Here is a 21,030-nt window from a genome sequence, read left to right on the forward strand (position 1 = left end):
TCTCATTCAGAGATGATCGACAATCGTGGACTATTTGAGAGTTTGTGGAGACAGACGCGAGAGATTTAAGAGCGGCTTGGCTGTCCGAGAAGATTCGTATATCCTTGCAAGATATAACGTTTTCCTTGAGCCAGGATAGTGTTTCTTTAATCGCTATTACTTCTGCCTGGAATGCACTACATTGATTGGGAAGTCTGTATGATAGACTGAGATTCAGTTGTTCCGAATAGATACCACTTCTAACTCCATGATCCTTCTTTGAACCGTTTGTATAGAAGTGTACAGCATCGTGTTCTAGAGGTTTCTCTTCTTTCCAGGAGAATCTTGAAGGGATGGACACATGGAAGCTTTTGCCAAATACCATTTTGGGGTGGTATAGTCTAAGCGATCTGGGATAGATCTGAATTTGTCTAGAATAGTAGTATGTCCATTATTGTTACTGTTGCATGGAAAGAGGAGGCTCAAAGTTGGCTGCCACCATTTTGGAGAAGATGTCAAGAGATGTTAGGTTTAAAAGCAATTCCAGTGCTGCGGTTGGTGTTGAGCGAAGTGCTCCTGTGATGCACATACCTGCTGACCGCTGGACTTTGATGAGCTTATTTAGACTTACCATCTTGTGTAATGCGGTCCACCATACGACAACTCCATAAATGAGTATCGGACTGATTACCAAAGTGTATAGCCAGTGGGTTATTTTTGGGGAAAAGCCCCATTTTGATCCTATGGCCATTTTAGAAGTAAAAAAAGCTACAGTAGCCTTTTTTTTACTCTTTCATCAATATTTGCCTTCCAATTTAGTTTTTTGTCTAAAATGAGGGCCGAAATATTTAGATTGGTCGGAAAAGCTTAATTGTATTCCTTTCATCTTGGGTGGGCTAATCTGATGAATTTTGTACCTTCTCGAAAAGAGTATTAGTTCTGTTTTATGTGGATTGACGTCCAAGCCACATTGCTTAGCCCATTTTGTTTGCCTATTTAAGGCATTTTGTAGGAGTTCCGAGAGAACTGGGGGGTGTTTCCCAGATACAAATATTGCAACGTCGTCAGCATAGGCAATCACCCTGAAACTCCCTGCTTCCAATGATGTTAGTAGGTCGTTTACTGCCATGTTCCATAAAAGAGGCGAAAGGACTTCACCTTGGGGGGTGCCTCGATTCACCGATCTGATGGTAGTAAAACTTCTCATGCTAGAAGTTATTGTCCTGTTTTTAAGCATGAGAGCATAGATAAGATCTATGAGTGATTTCTCTAATTGTAGCTTATCCATTGGTGTTGTGATCGTCTGGTAACTGACGTTGTTGAAAGCTCCTTCAGTATCTAGGAACGCTACTAAGTTATATTCTTTGTATTTAAGGGAATGTTCAATAATACGTACCAGCGAGTGAAGTGCTGATTCTACTGATTTTCCCTTAGAGTAAGCATGTTGAGCTGTGGAAATGAGACATGGTTTTAAGTTGCGTCTGATGTAAATTTCAATCAAACTTTCCAAGGTTTTAAGAAGGAAAGATGATAGGCTGATTGGTCGTAGATCCTTAGGGTTAACGTGGGAGGGTTTCCCTGCTTTAGGAATGAAGACTACTTTTGCCATTCTCCAGAATGATTTCAAATGGTGGAATGATCATGTCTGAGCATTTTTGTAGTTCGGCCGGAATGATTTCGTCTGGTCCTGGAGATTTATACGGATCAAAGCTGTCTATGGCCAATTTTTGCAATTTTTCCCGCGTTATTAGATAAACTAAATCGCTTGTAGAAGCTTTAGACTCTGATGTTAAGTCATTGAGTATGTTAGAGCTACTTGGAAAGTGGGTGGCTAGTAACAGATTAAGAGATTCTTTATCTGTGATAGTCCACGTGCCTGCTTCTGTCTTTAAAGCACTGGGTATTGTTGGACTTTTTGAGAGAATCTTGAATCTACTGAAGTATTTTCTATTTTACCACAAAAGTTTGCCAAGAAGACCTCTCACTCTTCCTTAATTCTTTTTATATTGCTTTAGAGCTTGTTTGTATAAGTCCCAGTCAGAAGGAGATCTAGTGTACTAAGATCTATTGAAGAGTTTGCGACAGCTCTTTCTGAATGGTTCTAGTTCTTTACGCCACCAATGAGGTTTCTTTTTACCCTTTAAAATGGTTGAAGGGCATGAAGTTCTCGTTAATTCATTAAAGGCTTTGGTGACCTAAGGAGTAGGATAGGTGAAAAAGCTTACGCAGTGGTTTTTCCAGCATTGAAGAACACATCTTTGGAACAATAGCTAGGACTACCGGATTTATGTGTGTTAAGATCTCTAAGGAATATTGCCTTTGTATGAGTGGGAAAAAAGATCCCATTGTATGAGTGGGAAAAAAAGATCCCCAGGCAGAGTCAAAGTCAAATAAATTAGCTTTCTCTAAAGATCTAACAAATGGAGTGTCTTTGACATCGAGCGTATTAATCGAAGAGGAAGGATTCCTAATGTTTCTTACGAATGACCAAAAATTAGTACTGCCTTTGGGACATTGCAGTACTTTTGTTGTTACATTGAGAGGTTATAAAGCAACGAAATATAATTTTGTAATGGTTTAATGATACTTAAATAAGTGCAGCAAACGTGATAATTCTAAGAGTCAATGAGGGTGTCTTCAAAGGAATATTTGATCCTTTATAACTTTTTGCTCAATACGCCTTGGGGTGGGACACTTGCTACCAATTATAGGAAATAATAAGTTTTTCTTTTTTAGAGCTTTTAGAAACTCTCTGAACCTTTTGATTTAATTTGTGGTTGAATTTTCGGTAAAATGTGACCTTTTAAGTATTTTTACCCTTTTATAGATATTCAAAAAATAAAAATAAAATGTTTAATGGAAAATTCTAAAATCAACCTAAAATATAAAAAAAGTAATAAAACTGGTGAAATTAGTCTACACATAAAAGACACAATATTTAAATCGAAAGTCATGGACTTTCAAATTATGTATGGGTACGTTGCAAGAACCTTTTTTTTGTACTTAGGTATATAAAAGAGGCAAATTATAAAGCTGGGAGAAACACACATAGAAGGTGTCCATCAACACTCTTCATTCTTTCACTATAAAGGTTCCCTTTGTTTATGCGATGTCATTTTAAACATTACTTGGATATTCCTTTAATTTTTATCCTTGGTAATGGGTATGCTAAGAAAAATAAGTGAAATAAATGTTCCTATATTCAAATACGTGGAAGGTAGATAAGTTTCATCAACAAATTCCACCTCAACCTCCATCACTCTACATATCTATCCCTGAAAATTCTTGACTTTTTTATTTTTTCTGATGATATGATACTCTTTAATGGGTAAACTGTTTTGTCCTAAGTCACATGAAAGAGGACAACATTATCTCAAAGCTGGAAGTGAAGTTGCGTTGGTTTTTCGAATTTTCGAAATGAAAAGGAGACAGGCAAAGAGAGAGAGAAAGAAATATCTAAAAAGTCCTTACCAAATTAGATGAACAAAAAGAATGAAAAAAAATTAAAAACCCTAAGCAGATTGGGGTTTGGCGATAAAATCCTCACCAACAAAAGCTTAGGATCCAATCCCCAGCTTGCCTTTGGAGATCCAAGTTAATGTTTTTTTCTTAACCATTTTTTAGTGTCCAAGTGAAATGAGGCTGCACCACCCAGCACCTAGCGCCCACTCATACATATACCCAATTCCCAAATTCACCACCTATACTCGCCAGTAACGGTAACGACTGACAGTTGCAATTTTAAGGAATTCCACGTCATCTCTTTTTTTTTTCCTGTGTAAACTCTATCCTTAAAATGATTCAGATAAGGCAATGGGTGGGAATAGGGTATTCAAAAAAAAACAGGGTAACGACCTGGGAAAATTCAGATTGCATCTCCGTTCGTTGGTGGATATGAGTAAGGGTAAGGATAAGGGGAATGGGGAAATATCTATACTATAGACAGGCAGGGTTAGTGTATGAGGCAGAAGTTTCGTCATTTGACGTATTAAGTTGTTTCCACATCTAGAGCTGAGGGATTTCGGTTAACCACTACTGCATATGTTGGGTCCATATAAAGATACCTACATAATTGTATACAGTGTGTAAGGCTGATTCCAGGGAAAACACAGGAAGCATATAGTCTGCTATAGGGCAGCAATCCGCTTCGGTTCTCTCGACTCTCGCGTTCAGTCGTATCTCGAATAGGGTTGTCGTTCTATATAAAACGGTGTGGATTACAGCTTGGATTTGTAGCTACTATTTCAACTGAAACTATTTCATTCATTCATCCACCACACCGTGGGAATTTTTGGCCAAAGCTGAGAAGGATTTGATTAAAAATGAAAACAGTTTTATGGTTTTTTTTTGTGTATGTTTTATTTTATTTTATTTCCACCTAGGGGATGAGAAAGATAGAGAGAGAAAGAGTAAAGATAGAGTTGGTTTTTATGGTGCATTGAGGATACAAATTCAATGGTTCTGGGGGAGCCTTTGATATAGAGGACGTATTGATTATGAATGTGGGTCAGTGGTGTTTGGGGAGGTATAGATACAGTTATCATCTTACTCCTGTATCTCTATCTATTTATTGGTTACTATCGTCGGTCGTAGGTAGAAAGATAACCTACCTGTGTATCAATGTGAGAGCAGAGAGGTGATTCAGTGAAGAGATTATACTATTAAGAGGTTTCGATCTCAAACTCTATGAATAAGTTATTTTACACTTTGCACAGGATACAAAAATGATGAACAGTTTACCGTTTCTTTTATGTCTTGTATTGCAGGATAAAATGATACGCTTAATCAAACACTATGTTTTTTTTTATTTACAATATTGATAGGGAAAATTAAGTGAGTGAGTAAAAGAATGAATTACTAAAAGAATGGTTCAAAATGTGCTTTATGTATCATATCAGTGTTGAAAAAGAGACTTAAGAGTGCAATCTGTAAAAGCTGGGAACTATCTTTAACCATAGCGGTTATTGACGTGTTTCTTCAATTTTTTTTTTAAATATTGCCACTTGAAAATTACACCCTGTATAGTTTCTTTACAATTATTCATAGCACGAAAACGGAACAATAGAATAATAATATTGAGGTGAATTCGGCTAATTTGAGAAAGCACTTTTCATGACAAGAATTACTCTGGGAGAATTTGTCAATTTTTCGCAAGAGGCAGTACCCGTGAAAATATTTTAGATGGCATAAGCAGGGATGGAACCCAAGACATCTGGCATGCCAGTCTAAAACACAAACCAATATGCCAAGGGTACGTGCAGTTTATGAATTAGAACAACAATATTCGAGAGTACCCGAACTTACCGAATCCATCAAATTTACTTGGAGCTCGATTTTACTTTATTAATTGACTAGATTACATTCATCCCTTCCAATCCGGATGTTTGAAGTTTGAAGTTTGTCCGTACGTTCGTATGTCCGTACGTTCACGACGTTTTTTTCGTCGTCCATAGCTCAAGAACCAGAAGAGATATCGATTTCAAATAAATTTTGTTATACAGATAATAAAAAAGGGCTCTCAAGAAAATTGCGTGGGTGTTATTTTTTTTTTACCATAGCAGTTTGAAAAAAAGGTGGACATTTTAGTTAACCCTAAATATCTTACGAACCAAAAACGCTAAAGACTTGAATTAAATTTTACATAATATACTGTAACGTGATATCAAAGAAGTATATTTTTTGAAAAAAATCCATTTAACGTTTTTTTTTATAAATCAAAAAAACTGATGCAAAATTTGTCAGCTCCAAAACAGTTTTGTGCAACGAAGAATAATGTTTTCGATATTTGATAAAATTTTGAGAAAAATCGAACTGGCAGTTTTTTTTATAAAAAATAAAAATCTAAAAAAACATTGCTCAAAGTTGGTAAAAATTGAATATCGATTCAAATTTCTTTTCGAAAAGTTAAAATTTAGGCTTAAAACTTGTTTTATCTTATACAAAATAGTGTTTTTAAAATTCTGAAAAATGTACAAAAAAATAAAACTCTAAAAAAAAACAATGGTAAAAATTTACTTTCGACTCAAATAGGTTTTCAAAAACTAAAAATATTGTATTCAAACTTATTTTATTTTACAGAAAATATTGTTTTCGATATTCAGTAATTTTTATTTAAAAATCCAACAGTCTGTTTTTTCATAAAAAATAAAATCTACAAAAAATAGTACGCAAATTTGGTAAAAAAAAAGACAAATCGACAGACGGGATGGGAAGTTATCAGTGTGGGTCGCATCCCAGCCTCTTTTTAGTAATAAATTTGCCCCAATTCACAAAGTTGTTCCGGAGTAAATCTATTTATTTTGAAGTTGCAAGCCAAACTGGGCATAAATCAGGTAGGAGTTGTTAAAAAGATAGGACTCCGAAGAAAAATGTTGGGGGTTAAAAACCACGCGTCTAAAAATATTTCCTTCTTAGAGTTTCAAAAACTTAAAAATTAAGTTAGTCTAAAAGATAACTGCAATATAAATTTTTTTTCTTGTGATATTTGATTCTTACAAGAATTGAACCTCAGATCCAACTTCAAAAAAAAAATTGCCTGCATATATTGTTCTTTATATTTACTTGAACTAAGACTCTATAATTTTCCATTCAAAAATTTATTTATTTTTAAAAATTATTTAAAAGAAGTTTTGTTTGAAAATATTCTTACTTTACTTGGCATGGAATCATTTTTTATATTAAAAGACTCTTCAAAAGTATATCTTTAAATTTTGTAAAGTACATATTTCAGTTTTTAATTTTTTTTAATTTCCCATAGGCAGTTATTGTAATTGGTCCCATTTTTCAAATTGAAAATTTTGACATTTCCCGACGTTTCAAGGTCCCTAGAGTCTAACTAAACTAAAAATGTTTTGCTTACATATTTTCGTACGCCCGTACATCCGTACGTTCGCGACGTTTAATTCGTCGTCCATAGCTCATAAACCAGATGAGATATCTACATCAAATAAACTGTGTTATAAAGATAATAATACAAAAAGATTCAGAAATGGCTCTCAAGAAAATTACGTGTTTCGTTTTGTTACTGTAGCAGTTTTAAAAAAAGGTGAACATTTTGGTTAACCCTAAATATCTTACGAATCAAAAACGCTGGAAACTTGAATTTTATATAATATATTTTAACGTGACAAAGTATAATTATTGAAAAAATCTAATTAACGGTATTTTTATAAATCAAAAAAAACTGAAAAAAAAAATTGTCATCTATTACGTTTTTTTTGACAGTTTTTTTTATAAAAAATAAACCATTAAGAAAGCATAACTCAAAGTTGGTAAAAATTGAATTTCGACTCAAATACCTTTTCAAAAATTCCAACCAATTTTACCTTATAAAAAAATATTGTTTTCAACATTCAGGAAAATCTAATAATTGACAATTTTTTTTTGCAAAAAAAAAACAATACTAAAACTTGGTAAACATTTTTTTCAAATAGCTTTTTAAAAATTGCAAATATTGTCCTCAAACTTTTTTTATTTCACAGAAAATATTGTCTTGACATCTCTCAAATTAATTTTATTCATCCAATTTGTAAAAATTTAAGAAATGCTACTTAAATTGGTAAAAATTTGTTTTTGACTTAAAATCCAGTTATCAAAAATAGATTTTGAAATCAAATTATTGCATTGTATGCAAAATATTGTTGGTAATTTTAAAATTTTAAGGAATAAATCAACTAACAACTCTTTTTGACCCAACACGAAAACCTACAAACTTTTAAGCAAGACAATTTGACAGACGGGATGGGAAGTAATCAGTGTGGGTCGCATTCCAGCCTCTTTTTTATAGTTTAAACTCAAATTCAAATAAAAATAACGAAACATAAACGCTATGGTGAACATGATTTAATGAAATAACTTTTTATTATAATTTAATATCCATTCTCATTAAAAAATTTTCATTTGTTGTGTTATTTAACTTCTTTTTATTTGATTTACTATAATTGCATTCAAATTATTTTTTTTCATTGGAAGTTAATGTAATCAGTCCAATTTGTTAAAAAGAAAGCCAATTTGTCATATTAAATCAATAATTGAAATTTAAACTTTTTTTATGAATATCAGCTAAGTTAATTTAGTGTGGAAATTTCGGAAGAATTATTTAGAAAAAAATGTAAAAACGTGTTTTTGTTTATAATACAGTTGCCATACAATAATTTTGTGTACAAGATAAAATAAGTTCGAAGTAAATACCTTCAATTTTTCTCAAGATACTCGAGTCAAAAATCATTTTTTTATTTGTAGGTCTTTTTTGGAAGTCGAAATCGATTTTTAAAAAATGTAACGAATTAACATAAAAAAGAATCAGTAATTGGTATTCTGATTTTAAAAACTTGGATAATTACGAATATTTTGAACAACGAATTTTTTTTAATTTAAAAACAATTATTTTTTTATTCGAAAGTCTTAGCCCTTAACACTCATAAGTTCAGAATTAAAAAATAAATTTTAGAATTTAAAAGTTTAATTCTCTTTATTCAAATCAAATCAAATGGGGTGGCGCAACAGTCCGTTGTGAACCAGGGCCTAGTGACTTACAACTCTCAACCATTCCTGTGTGCGAGTAATGTTGTCAGGAATGGAGGGGACCTACAATTTTATGCCGAATCCGAACGGCTAGTTTGAGAAAGCACTTTTTCATGACAAGAATTACTCTTGAAGGATTTGTCAATTCCTCGCAAGAGGCAGTACCCGCGAAAATTAGTTTTTTTAAATTAAGGTGGCACAGGCAGGGATTGAAGCCAAGACCCCTTGCATGACAGTCCAACGCACTAACCATCATGCCACGGGTACTACAATTTCTTTATTAATTACGTTTATTTCAAATTTTGGAAATATTAACATATTTAAAAGTAAAAATACAAATACAAATACTTGTAGGCAACAAAGAGTTACAAAGAAAACAAAGGGAATTAGTTAAGCTAAATTAAAATATCTTAAATATTTTTGTATAAAGCTACATTACTTTTTTCACATTCAGTGTTCGTGAATCCAGCACACTAGATAAACATACATCTAATTTTTGTGTCTACCCAATTGCGTAGAGTGCTTGCGTACTTCTTGCAGAGGTATATGTTGTACAGGTCTTCAATACTTCTTAGCCAAGAATAGATCTCTTTCGGAATTTTATTTAGTGTCTCTGATTTTTCAATCGAAAATGTGCCAATGTTATGATGCTTATGCCCGAAACATTTTTTTTTCTTGAAGACTCTTTTACAAAGATGCCATGTGTTTGCATTGGTAAGGTCTAGATTTTGGTAAAATATGAGCATTTTTTAACGTTTACTATTTAGCTCTATCTTTTAGACGCCCATGATGCCATCTAAAAGATCAACAGAACCCGTACATTGATGATTGCGATGTTGATATACCTCGGGTTTGAAGAGCATACCTTTGAACTTCAGTTGAGGATTTTCCAAACGCCTACAGAGACATCAACATGTTATTCAGAATAGCCTCAATGTTTCTTCCTAACACATTTTTCTAAAGACATTTTGGAGTCAGGTATTCTATTTCTTCTTATGGTACACAAGTGCAAGAATAACCTCTTTAGGTGAAAATCTAACAGGAATTAAATAAATTATCATTATATCGTTTTAGTAGTTGAAATCATTCACGACAGTCTAACTACGGCGTTAAAGGACCTTTCTAAATCTGGATCATTTTCCTTAACACTTCTGTCTTAAAAATAAATCAGAAGCACCATACTCAACTTACAGCCCCATTTATCTGATTTCTAAGAGTAGCATCTTTTAAACGTTTCGAGCTTTTGTGGAGCACAATTGCTCATATAAACAAAATCTTCGTTCAAGATGTTAACTACTGTACAGATTTTAAAAACTCTATCAGCTTCAGGATGAGTTCTGCGAAGACATTTTAAGGTACCTTTAAAATAAAGCCACTGCCAAATCTTATCAAATTTGTTTAATAACGTGGTTTGTTGTACCAGAGGTGTAAAAAAGACCGGGCTCCATTGGTAAACTACTCAAGGAAGCTAAATCAGCGACATAATGTAATCTAAGTCAATAATTTCATGAATTTCAGTATCAGTTACACTAAAATAGTTATTTGGATCTTTTAGAACTAGGTATAGATTTTTCTCTATAGAAATTCGGTTGACAAGATCTGATGAAAACAGTAAGGAAAGAATTGTATTGGAATACCTAAGTCCAATAACTCGGCTCTCAGTGATTCGTCACCACTAAACTCTAACAACTGCTGAGCGTTCAACTCTACATTTTTGTTCTTCCATCATAATGTTAGCCTTTTCTGACTTGTTCGTTTTTTGACATGCCGCCCGAAATAGATGGAGAAGGTTCTGTTTCTACATAAGATCCAGAGTCACGATTGTTTTTAATATTGAAGAACCTGCAAAGTACAAAGAAAAACTAAAAAACTATAAATACTTCCAAAAGTTGTTTTTCAACTCAAGAAAAAACAATATAATTATATACGAGTATTATTATGAATACTTTCTAACGTTTAAATTTAAATAAATAATTTGGGTGGCACAATCTGTTGAGATCTAGGGCCTACTGACTAAAAACTTTCAAATATTTCTGTGTGCGGTAATGTTTTCAGGGATGGAGGGGACCTAAAGTTTGAATCCGAATCCGAAAGGCTAATTCGAGAAAGCACTCTTTATGACAAGAATAACTCTTGAATGATTTTTCAATTCTTCGCAAGACGCAGTAACCGTGAAACAACCATTTTTTTAAGGTTGCACCCAAGACCTCTGGCCTGACAGCCAAAGCACTATCACGCCACCAATACTACAACGTTTAAATTTATCTTTTCCAATTAAATACTAAATTTATACTAACACCTGGAATATTTTGACAGAAATCAGAAAAATACATTGTTTCTCTGATTCCTAAAATCTTATTAAATACATATTTTATACAGTAACTTTTTAAAACGTTCCTTTAAATAGTGAGTGAAAATTCTTAAAGAAAGTTCTTCTACTTATTTATACCTACCAAGTACCAACCTACCCAAATTGATGGGGTTGAGATACAAAAATAATAAAAAAGCATGTCAAAAGGATATACAATTTGAAATTCCTTAGCAATGTTGGTGCTTTATTGCACCACCCTTTTGCATAGCACGAAACATCCGGCATGCTTTTGAGATAATTGTCTCGACTCCCAACCTTTAGGTATGTACTGTACAGTGTACATACCTATATTCAGCTCTTGAAGAAAAGTCACACTTAAGCACGCAATGATGGTGTACAATTTCAACAACTTGCCATATCTTGATAGCGACTCTCACAATTGCACAAAGCTAACGCGAAAAAAGGAACTCAAACTCACTCACCATAGCTACACACATAATACTGTATATATAGATATAATCCTTAGCTATAGATATGTTTACTTCCAACTCAGTTCAGTAATCACCAACATAGCGCACATCCGACGTTATAAAGTCGAGATATAAATCACGGAAGCATAGTGGTAGGGCAGATATGGTTGTAGTTCAGGAGCTATACATGTTGCCAAAAGATCGTTAAGAGTGTAGAAATAAAAAAAAAGAGAAGTGAAAAAAAATCTCAAGTGTTGCAAGTGCATAACCCTTTGGCACGGAATTTCATTAAAACGTTTGAGATTCGCCAGCGTGTTATCATCGCACTTAAACTGCCTGAAGATAGAAATTGCAGCTGCAGAAATATTCAAAAGCTTCTCATCTTGTCATCACGAAAATGCTGTAGATAGTGCATCCATTAGTTAAATAGCTTTCAAAAAATTCATCTAAATAAAAAATATGCAACTCATTATTTGTCACACAACTGGTTTCAATAGTTAACTCTCCTCTTTTCAAAACTCTTCTTCTTCTAACCCCATGTCTCCCCCAGTCCAAAAACCAAAATCAAAAAAGTGTTCTCCCAAGTCCAGAGTTAGCACATAAACAGAACGAGGAACATCATGGTACCGGTACCTAAGCTAGCTCCTGGCTAGAGGTGCATGCTGCATATGGGTAGGCTATGGCACAGGAACAGGATACACGTTAGTATGGCATCACGTTAGTTGAAAATGTATCCGCTTTTTGTTTTCCGTCGCATATTCATTTACAATGTTTATGCATTGAAATTGCTTTCGGAAAGAACAAAAGTGATTCACGTTCAGGTTTTCAAAATTCAGTGCTCTTGTTTTGTTTTTTGTTAGCTTCCTGCTTGAGGCCATGGAATGGATATTCTTTGAGCTACATTATTCCTGCTCTGCAGCAGTAACATAAAAATGACTGTCAAGCTCAAAGGCATGGAAAATATCATCATATTGCATCAGCTCAGCATAAGAGGATGGAAATCATTTTTATTCCCTTGTTATCCTTTTTTTGAATTCCGTTTTGTTTTTTATTTTAAAGGATTCTACCGGAGTTTTTTGGTTATATTCGTTTTTGATAATGTGATGTAGTTAGGAAATATTATGAGTTTTGGTAGGATAACCAAATTTTTTTTTGGAAATTGATTTCCGCTAGACTGCTGAAACCCTCTTTATATTTTTGTTATTATTTTTTAAGTAAATGATTTAAACTTCAGTAAGTTCATATTTTGTTTGAAGTATGATGGGTTTCGAAAGGCATGTTTGTTTTTTTTTTTCAGTATTTTATTGAAGTTGTTTGATTTTTGTTTTCTGATACCATTAAAGTAGGAATTATATGTATTTTTCTTATATTGCCAGTGAAATTAATCTTTTGAGTAAAATGTTTTTCAAAGGCTTACTGACAAAACGAAGTTCTAAAATAATATAAAAACTCGATCTAGTGATTATCGGCTTATCTATGGAACTTAATATTAAAAATGTTTAGAACTCGAGCATTTCTTCAGATCGGTACAACTAGGCTACAAATGTACATACTAACATATATTCAGGTTGCACTAAACATCGTGACTTAATAAAAAACTGTTTTAAGGTTTTCGTGTTGTGTTAAAAATGTTGTTACCAACAATATATTTCATTTAAAGAAAAAGTTTAGTTTGAAAATTTTGTTTTGTTAAATACATTTTTAGTCGAAAACAAATTTTTATCAATTTTAGTACCATTTCTCAAATCTTTAAGAATTGGTTGAATGAAATTTATTTGAGAGGTATCAATAACCGAACATCAATTCTTACCAAAATTGCGTACTATTTCTTTTAGGTTTTATTTTTTTATGAAAAAACGGACTGTTGGATTTTTAGAAAAAAAAACTACTGAATATCGAAAACAATATTATTTGTGAAATAAAAAAAATTTGAACACAATAATTTAAAATTTTAATCGCTATTTGAGTAGTAAGTAAATTTGTACCAAGTTAAAATATTGTTTTCTTGTTAGGTTTTTATTTTTTGTCAATTAGATTTTTCTTAAAATCTTACTGAATGTTTAAGGCCAAAACATCAGAGTTTTGAAAAGATATTTGAGTTGAAAATCAATTCTTACCAACTTTCATCAATTTTCTTGTAAAGGTTTTTAATTTTTGTAAAAAACTGTCAATTCGATTTTCCTCAACATTTTTCAGAATGTTAAAAACAATATTTGTTATTAGTTAAAATAAGTTGGAAGAAATTCAATTTTTAACAACTTTGAGTAATGTTTTTTTATTATTTATTTTTTTCTCTCAAAATATTTCCAGATGTTAAAAAAGTTTTTTTTTTTTGCTGCACAAAATTGTTTTGGAGATAAAATCGTTTCGTATTCGTAAAATTTTTGAGGTGACAATTTTTTTTTCAGTTTGTTTGATATACAAATAAAACCGTTAGGTAATTTCTGATGTTGACAGAATAATCCAATGACGGGAATCAATGATGGGGAATCAAATACCTTTAAACCCTAATGGTATTTATTGTCGCAAAAGCGTAACCCTCTCTTTATGCACTACACTAACCATGGATGGTACTTGCATTAAGGAGACAGAGACAGCTTTCGGCTTTAGGTATTTGCATCACAAAATACCTTTTTTGCAGTGATAATATATTTGACAATGCTAAAAATGCTGTTAAGTGTTCAAAGTTCCTCTGGCTATGAAAGAAGTTTTTTACCACTTCTGATCTTTATAGGGCTTCTTCGACATATTCGGAGCCCAGGCCTGTAAGGAGCGGTTTATCCGGCTCCCCCTTCCTTGGAGTTATACTAAGGATCTGGCCCTTCAGGTTGGGGGTTGTGCCGTCGGGGTGACTTCCTGGCCACGTAAAAAATACCTTAAGCTTCGAAGCACCAACAAGCCTCGGATACGGACGGATTCACTGTTGACAACCCACGCAAACGAAATAAGGACAACGAACTTCGGATATGTACGTAGAATAATAGGTCCCTTAACAGACCACGTGCAGCCGAACAATTAGCAGAAGCCCTAAACCAAGAAGTGCGATGGGATGGACCGGGCAAACGCAAACTAAAAGACTGCGATATCTACTACGGCGACTGCTACCGAGAACAAAGACAGCGCCTATTTGGGTGTGGATTTGTTGTTGGAACTAGGCTCAGGCAAAAAGTCTTGAGTTTCAACAGTGTGAGCGAGCGCATCACAACAATCCGCATCAAGGCTAAATTCGCCAACATAAGCCTAATATGCGCGCATGCTCCAACAGAGGAGAAAGATGAAGACACCAAAGACATATTCTTCGAGCTCTTGGACAAGATATATGAGCAGTGTCCTGGCTATGACATAAAAATTGTCTTAGGAGATTTTAATGCCAAGCTAGGAAGAGAAAACATCTTTGGTGGCATAATCGGGGGATAGAGCCTGCACGACACTACCTCCAACAACGGATTCAGGCTGGTCGATTTCGCTGCGGGGCGAGACGTTCTGGTAGCTAGTACGCAGTTCACGCATCTTAATATACACAAGGGGAAATCTCCTGATCAATCAACCGTCAACCAGATTGACCACATTGCGATCGACGCACGCCACTTCTATAGTGTCCAGGATATCCGAACATTCCGAGAGGCCAACATTGACTCGGACCACTACCTCGTTGTAGCCAAGGTACATCTACGGATATCCCGATCCAAGCCAAAACAAGGAAGTACTGTGAGAAGATTCGACGTTAGACGGCTACAATCTCAAGAGACTGCCATGTCCTTTTCCGATCGAGTCTCTAATAACCTCTTAAGGAGTCCTATGCTTCCTGCATTAAGCATTGAAAACCAGTGGCAGCACTGACTTGCAGCAATCAGAGATGCTGACTATGAAGTGCTAGGTTTCACCCGGCCACCACAGCGAAACCCCAGGTTTGACGACGAATGCCGGCAAGCGCACGCAGCGAAACAAGAGGCATACAAAACGGCGTTGCACAAAAGGACTGGAGCTGCTCGCAAGCACTACGAGCAGAAGAGGAGAGAGGAACACCGGCTTCTTAGACGGAAAAAAAGAGAGCATGAGAAGCGCGCGATCGGGGAGATAGAGGGATGTCACAACAGGAATGAGGTTCGTAAATTTTACCAAAAAGTAAAAAAACCTTCCAAGGGTACCAGCCACGAACCGAAGCCTGTAAAGACGATCAGGGGAACATCGTAGTAGAACCGCAGTCCATGCTGAGAATATGGAAAGATCACTTCTCCAAATTATATAACGGCGATGACGAACCGAATTCCGCTGTAAGGAAGATAGAACCACTCAACCTCGGCGACGCAGATCAACAATTCCGCCTACCCGACCTTGACGAAGTGAGGATAGCTATATGTAAACTTAAGTCAAACAAAGCTGCTGGAGCTGACGGCATCGCTGCCGAACTATTCAAAGCAGCAGGCGATGACTTGGTACGGAGAATGCACCAACTCATCTGCAAAATATGCAAAAAAAGGAGACCCTCTAAGCTGCGCCAACTACAGAGGCATCAGTCTCCTTAACATTGCGTATAAGATCCTCTCTGCCGTATTACGTGAACGTCTGAAGCCATTCGTCAACAACCTGATTGGCCCTTATCAGTGTGGCTTCAGACCAGGAAAGTCCACTATCGAACAAATATTCACACTACGGCAGATCTTGGAAAAAACCCAGGAGCTTCAAATCGATACCCACCATCTCTTTATCGATTTTAAAGCCGCGTATGACAGCATCTATAGGGAAGAGCTCTACCGAGCAATGTATAGTTTTGGCATCCCTGTCAAACTTATCCGATTGTGCAGAATGACGATAGAGAATGCACGCTGCTCTATCAAGGTCGGAAAAGATCTTACCGATTCATTTGATGTCAAAAAAAGGTTTAGACAAGGTGATGCACTGTCATGCGACTTCTTCAACATCGTTCTGGAAAGAATTGTGCAAAACTCAACTGTCAACACTAGAGGCACAATCTTCCAAAGGTCCATCCAATTACTCGGAGACGCAGATGACATTGACATAATTGGAAGATCAAAGCGTGATGTCAGTGGAGCGTTTTTGAGCATTGCGACGGAAGCGAAGGAGATGGGTTTAGTGGTCAATGAGGGCAAGACCAAGTATATGCTGTCATCAAAAAAGGACACTGAACGACGACGTCTTGGACAAAACGTCACCATGGACAGCTATAACTTTGAGGTAGTTAAGGACTTTGTCTACCTTAATGAAGACACCAATTAAAGATGAGAACGTCTTAGGATGCGTCGAGAGAAAAATTCTTCGGGTGATTTTTGGTCCCGTACGCATAGATGGAGAATGGAGGAGAAGATATAACGACGAACTGTACGGGCTGTACAGCGACACTGACCTAGTTAGCAGAATTAAAGTCCAACGGCTTAGATGGCTAGGTCATGTAGAGCGGATGGATATCAACGATCCAGCCCGGAAGGTCCTCGAATCCAATCCCGAGGGACGGCGCAGTAGAGGAAGACCGCGACTCAGGTGGCGCACCCAGGTGGGAGAGGACCTCAACCAACTTGGCGTGCGAAACTGGAGCCAGCTAGCTAGGGACCGAGCTGGCTGGAGACGCATGTTGGTTGAGGCCCAGGTCTACCCCGGACTGTAGCGCCACCTTAAGTAAGTAAGTAAGTAAGTAAGATCTTTCCATAATTTGCAAAGCTTTTATTCTTCCAAAACTGGAGTATATTTACCACATTTGGACTGGGTCAATAACAAGTCTTTTGAACAGATGTGAAAAGAGGCGTCTTAAAATGATAGGCGATCATTCACTTAGTGAGACTTTTCCGTCAATGATCTTGTGAAAAAGCCAGTTGCATTTATTGCCTCGAACTCAAACAATTGTATCGTAATACTCCTTCTTCTAGGTTGAACCTAATTTTGGGTGTACTTTTAAGTACAGAGGTTTTTTCCTTACCCACACTACACGAATGTGCAATGCTTATTCATGTTAATGTTTATTCCTGGATGATTATAAAGCACTAATAAGAAGGTTCTTTAGTATGCACTTATGTCACTTGCAGTCAGTGTTTGTTGCTGCGATGCATATAAAACACACTGCATGCAGCATACGCCACCATTATATATACTTGTCAACATCTTTAATGGTTTTCCATCCATTTAAGCACTTTTCGACCAGCTTCATGCATTATAAGTACCCATATAACTACCCACATGTATAGTAGATATGTATCTACATTCAAGCGTACACGTCGTCGTCATATACATACACAAGTATTTAAGTACCTTCATCTTGAAAATAGGAAAAACATTAACAAACTTTCAAAACAAGTTTCCTCTCTAGCTGAACTGCATCATCACACTGGCTTGGGTACACTTAAAGTGCTTTTAAGAATAGTCATTATTTTTCAATGACTTAAAAGTATACACCAACATAAGTTGAAGTGTGTATGAATTTGAATACAATGCATTTTGATCCTTCACAATACACAGATGTACATATTTTTACGGGTTATTATTATATGCATATTTTTGCATGTATAATTATTGATTTTTAAATCCCCAAGCTCCTGCAGTTTTTATTATATATTTTTATTTTCTTATAAGGATTTCAAAAACATTTTATTAATCTTTTGTTATCCTGCATGGTTTTTTTATAAATATAGATTTAAAGTAAACATTTTAAGTGAATATTGGAGCTCAGAAGAAAGATGCACCTAAGAAAAAAAAGTATTTACAATTATACTTCAAGGATTTTAACAAAATCATGTTTTTCTGAGTCTCTTTAAAATAAATCTTCTCCTACATTCAGTATATCGAAAAAAGGACTCTACGTATCCTTAAGCTATAAAAGAAAAGAAAAAATTCCTGAAACTCAATGCAACTTTTCATTAAACACATTCTTGTCATGTTTCTCCAGAAGCCATTTCCATGTTTTTTTTTTACTTTCAAGTTCCTTTTTTTCTTATTTTTTATCCTTCTCATGCATCTAATTTGCATCAAACTCAAATTGCGAATAATTAACACATTTTTTTCCTTCTTTTCTTTCCTTTTTTTCTATTTTCTTTTGTAGGATCTTCTGATACATCCAAAGACCATTGCAACAAAACTGTAGACATATTCGAGGACGTTACTTCACCGGATGTCACCAATCAGAATATCGGACGTCCTTTAACATGTTGGTATCGTTTTCGTAGTCTACGTGGTTCGCCGAGAGATTTTGTCCTTCGGCTGCGATTTAAAAAATTCAAAGTTGGCACTCTCATCAATGCCACCCACTGTGATGGAGGATTTTTACAGGTAAAGTAAACGGACAGACATAGGAGGACACTTGGACAGGTTTCTTTCTTTCTTTTGCTCTATTTTTGGTTAATTTCTTTTTTGTGATGTGGAAAAGGAAGAGAGAAAAATTCTTGACATAATGTTCAATTTTATTGACAAATGGAAATCGTGTACTGATGGAAAAATACCACTTTGAGGATAGAAGAATGAAAAAGAAAAAGATCCTGGAAAATTAGTTTTACGTGACTTAATGTTCGTATTTTTAGAGAAAGATTTTTTTTAATTTGATGCTCCCAAGTAATTAAAACACACCTTACGTAATCGAAGAAAAAACAAGTTTATAGTCAAGTTTAAAGGACCTACATTTTCAAGTCTTCCAATTAATTCCTTAAGAAACTATTTGAACATGATAAACAAATATTGAATCATCCTTCTGACACTTTAAAGCCTGTACCACGGTTCAATTTCTGGGCTGTCAACATACTCATATGGTGTGCATCGATCAAAGTTAAGACTTTTCAGCGTCCACAATATCCTTTTTGCTTCCCGATTTCCAGAGCAAACAAAAATAAAAATAAATTTAAATATCCCGTTTTGTGTGTGTTTACAGATTGTTGATGGTAATGCCAAAACGGACGTATCAAATCGTCGAGAGCCGGGAATGTTTTGCGGTGAAGCTGAACAACCACAAACGTTCATTAGTGAAACGAGCTATGTCAAAGTCCTTTTCCATACCGATAACTTCACGGATCAGGTAAGTTTCAAAACTATATATATACTATCTAAACCTATACTCATATAAATAGACAAGGTATCATCTGCTACGGACAGGACAAACTACATACGTAGATGTATGGATATCTTTTTGTGTGTTTTTGAAAACATCAAATATTTAACAGGAAACACGTCCTTTGACGGTTAAGCTTGTATACGTTGTCGTTGCTTGTTGTTAAACATGCATAAAGCCTTAGAAAATAAGGTTTTAACCATCATCCTAAAATCTATCTATCCATACCTACATAGCTATAAGCTATATCGGCTAAAACCAGGTTCTCTTCAAATAAACGCAGCAACAGAGAGTGTTGACAAATGGTCTCTATATTTGAAGATGATTTTAATACTGAGAATTATGTTGCACTCTCTTCAAGCCACCACTGCTGGCCACGCCACCTTCAACCGTTTCTGCATCTGCTTCTGTATGTATCACTATAAAATGAATACAAGGGTATCATCGTGTTAAAGTGTGTTTTCTGCAGGCTTACCAATTGAGGCCATTTATCGGAAAAAGTGATATTTTTTTCAAAAAATTCTCGACAAGATTCTTAGAATCATAATTGGGCTAATTTTTGCTCACTATATTGGGCTATTTATCGTAAATTAGGATATCAGTTTTAGTCTCATAGCAAATTGCTATTTATAGCTAACGATATTAGGCAACTTATCCTGGCAATAATTTTAGTATGACAGGAAAATGTTAATTGAGCTATAAATATCCCTGATTTCAGGATGACAATGACGATACTTCTGATAAGGATGTCATAATTGTAGATGGATTTGTTGTTAGCATTTTTTTTATAAGTAATTGTCATTAAAGCTTTAAATAAATAAATAAATAATTGGGTGGCGCAACAGTCCGTTGAGAACTAGGGCCTAGTGACTTACAACTCTACTGTGTGCGAGTAATGTTGTCAGGAATAGAGGGGACCTACAGTTTATATGCCGAATCCGAACGGCTAATTTGAGAAAGCACTTTTTCATGACAAGAGTTACTCTTGGAGAATTTGTCAATTCCTCGCAAGAGGCAGACTTTAGATGGCATAGGCAGGCATCGAACCCAAGACCTCTCGCATGACAGTCCAACGCACTAACCATCATGCCACGAGTACTACTATTAAAGCTTTAAGAATATTTAAATTGATATTGGGCTACTATTCCGACTGTGATTTTGAGCTACAATTATTAACTTCCCATAGGAAGTTATTGTAATGGGTCCGATTTGTCAAATTGAAAATTTTGACATTTCTCGACGTTCCAAGGTCCCTAGAGTCGAAATAAAAGATTTTTAGAAAGATGTCTGTGCGTGCGTGTGTACGTACGTTCGTACGTCCGTACGTTCGCGACGTTTTTTTCGTCGTCCATAGCTCAAGAACCAGAAGAGATATCGACTTCAAATAAATTTTGTTATACAGATAATAAGGCAGAAAGATGCAGAAAGGGCTCTAAAGAAAATTGCGTGGGTGGTTTTTTTACCATAGCAGTTTAAAAAAAAGGTGAAAATTTCGGTTAACCCTAAATATCTTACGAACCAAAAACGCTAGAGACTTGAATTTAATTTTTTATAATAAACTTTAACGTGATCTCAAAGAAATATATTTTTTGAAAAAAATCTATTTAACCGTTTTTTTTCTAAATCAAAAAAATTGAAAAAAATAATTTGTCACCTCCTAAATTTAACGACTGAAATATGATTTCATCTCCAAAACAATTTTG

At 35.0% G+C, this 21,030-nt stretch overlaps 1 protein-coding gene across 1 annotated transcript in view; it reads left to right on the forward strand.

The window, feature by feature from the left end:
- Positions 1–21,030, forward strand: part of LOC129950749 (uncharacterized) — a 117,088-nt gene that overhangs the window by 33,823 nt on the left and 62,235 nt on the right. Inside the window, exons 2-3 of the mRNA XM_056062672.1 lie at positions 18,332–18,558; positions 19,151–19,294. Of these exons, the coding sequence (XP_055918647.1) occupies positions 18,332–18,558; positions 19,151–19,294 (371 nt within the window). The remainder of the gene's footprint in view (positions 1–18,331; positions 18,559–19,150; positions 19,295–21,030) is intronic.

This window comes from Eupeodes corollae, chromosome 1, assembly GCF_945859685.1.
Source record: "Eupeodes corollae chromosome 1, idEupCoro1.1, whole genome shotgun sequence".
Classification (NCBI taxonomy): Eukaryota; Metazoa; Arthropoda; class Insecta; order Diptera; family Syrphidae; genus Eupeodes; species Eupeodes corollae.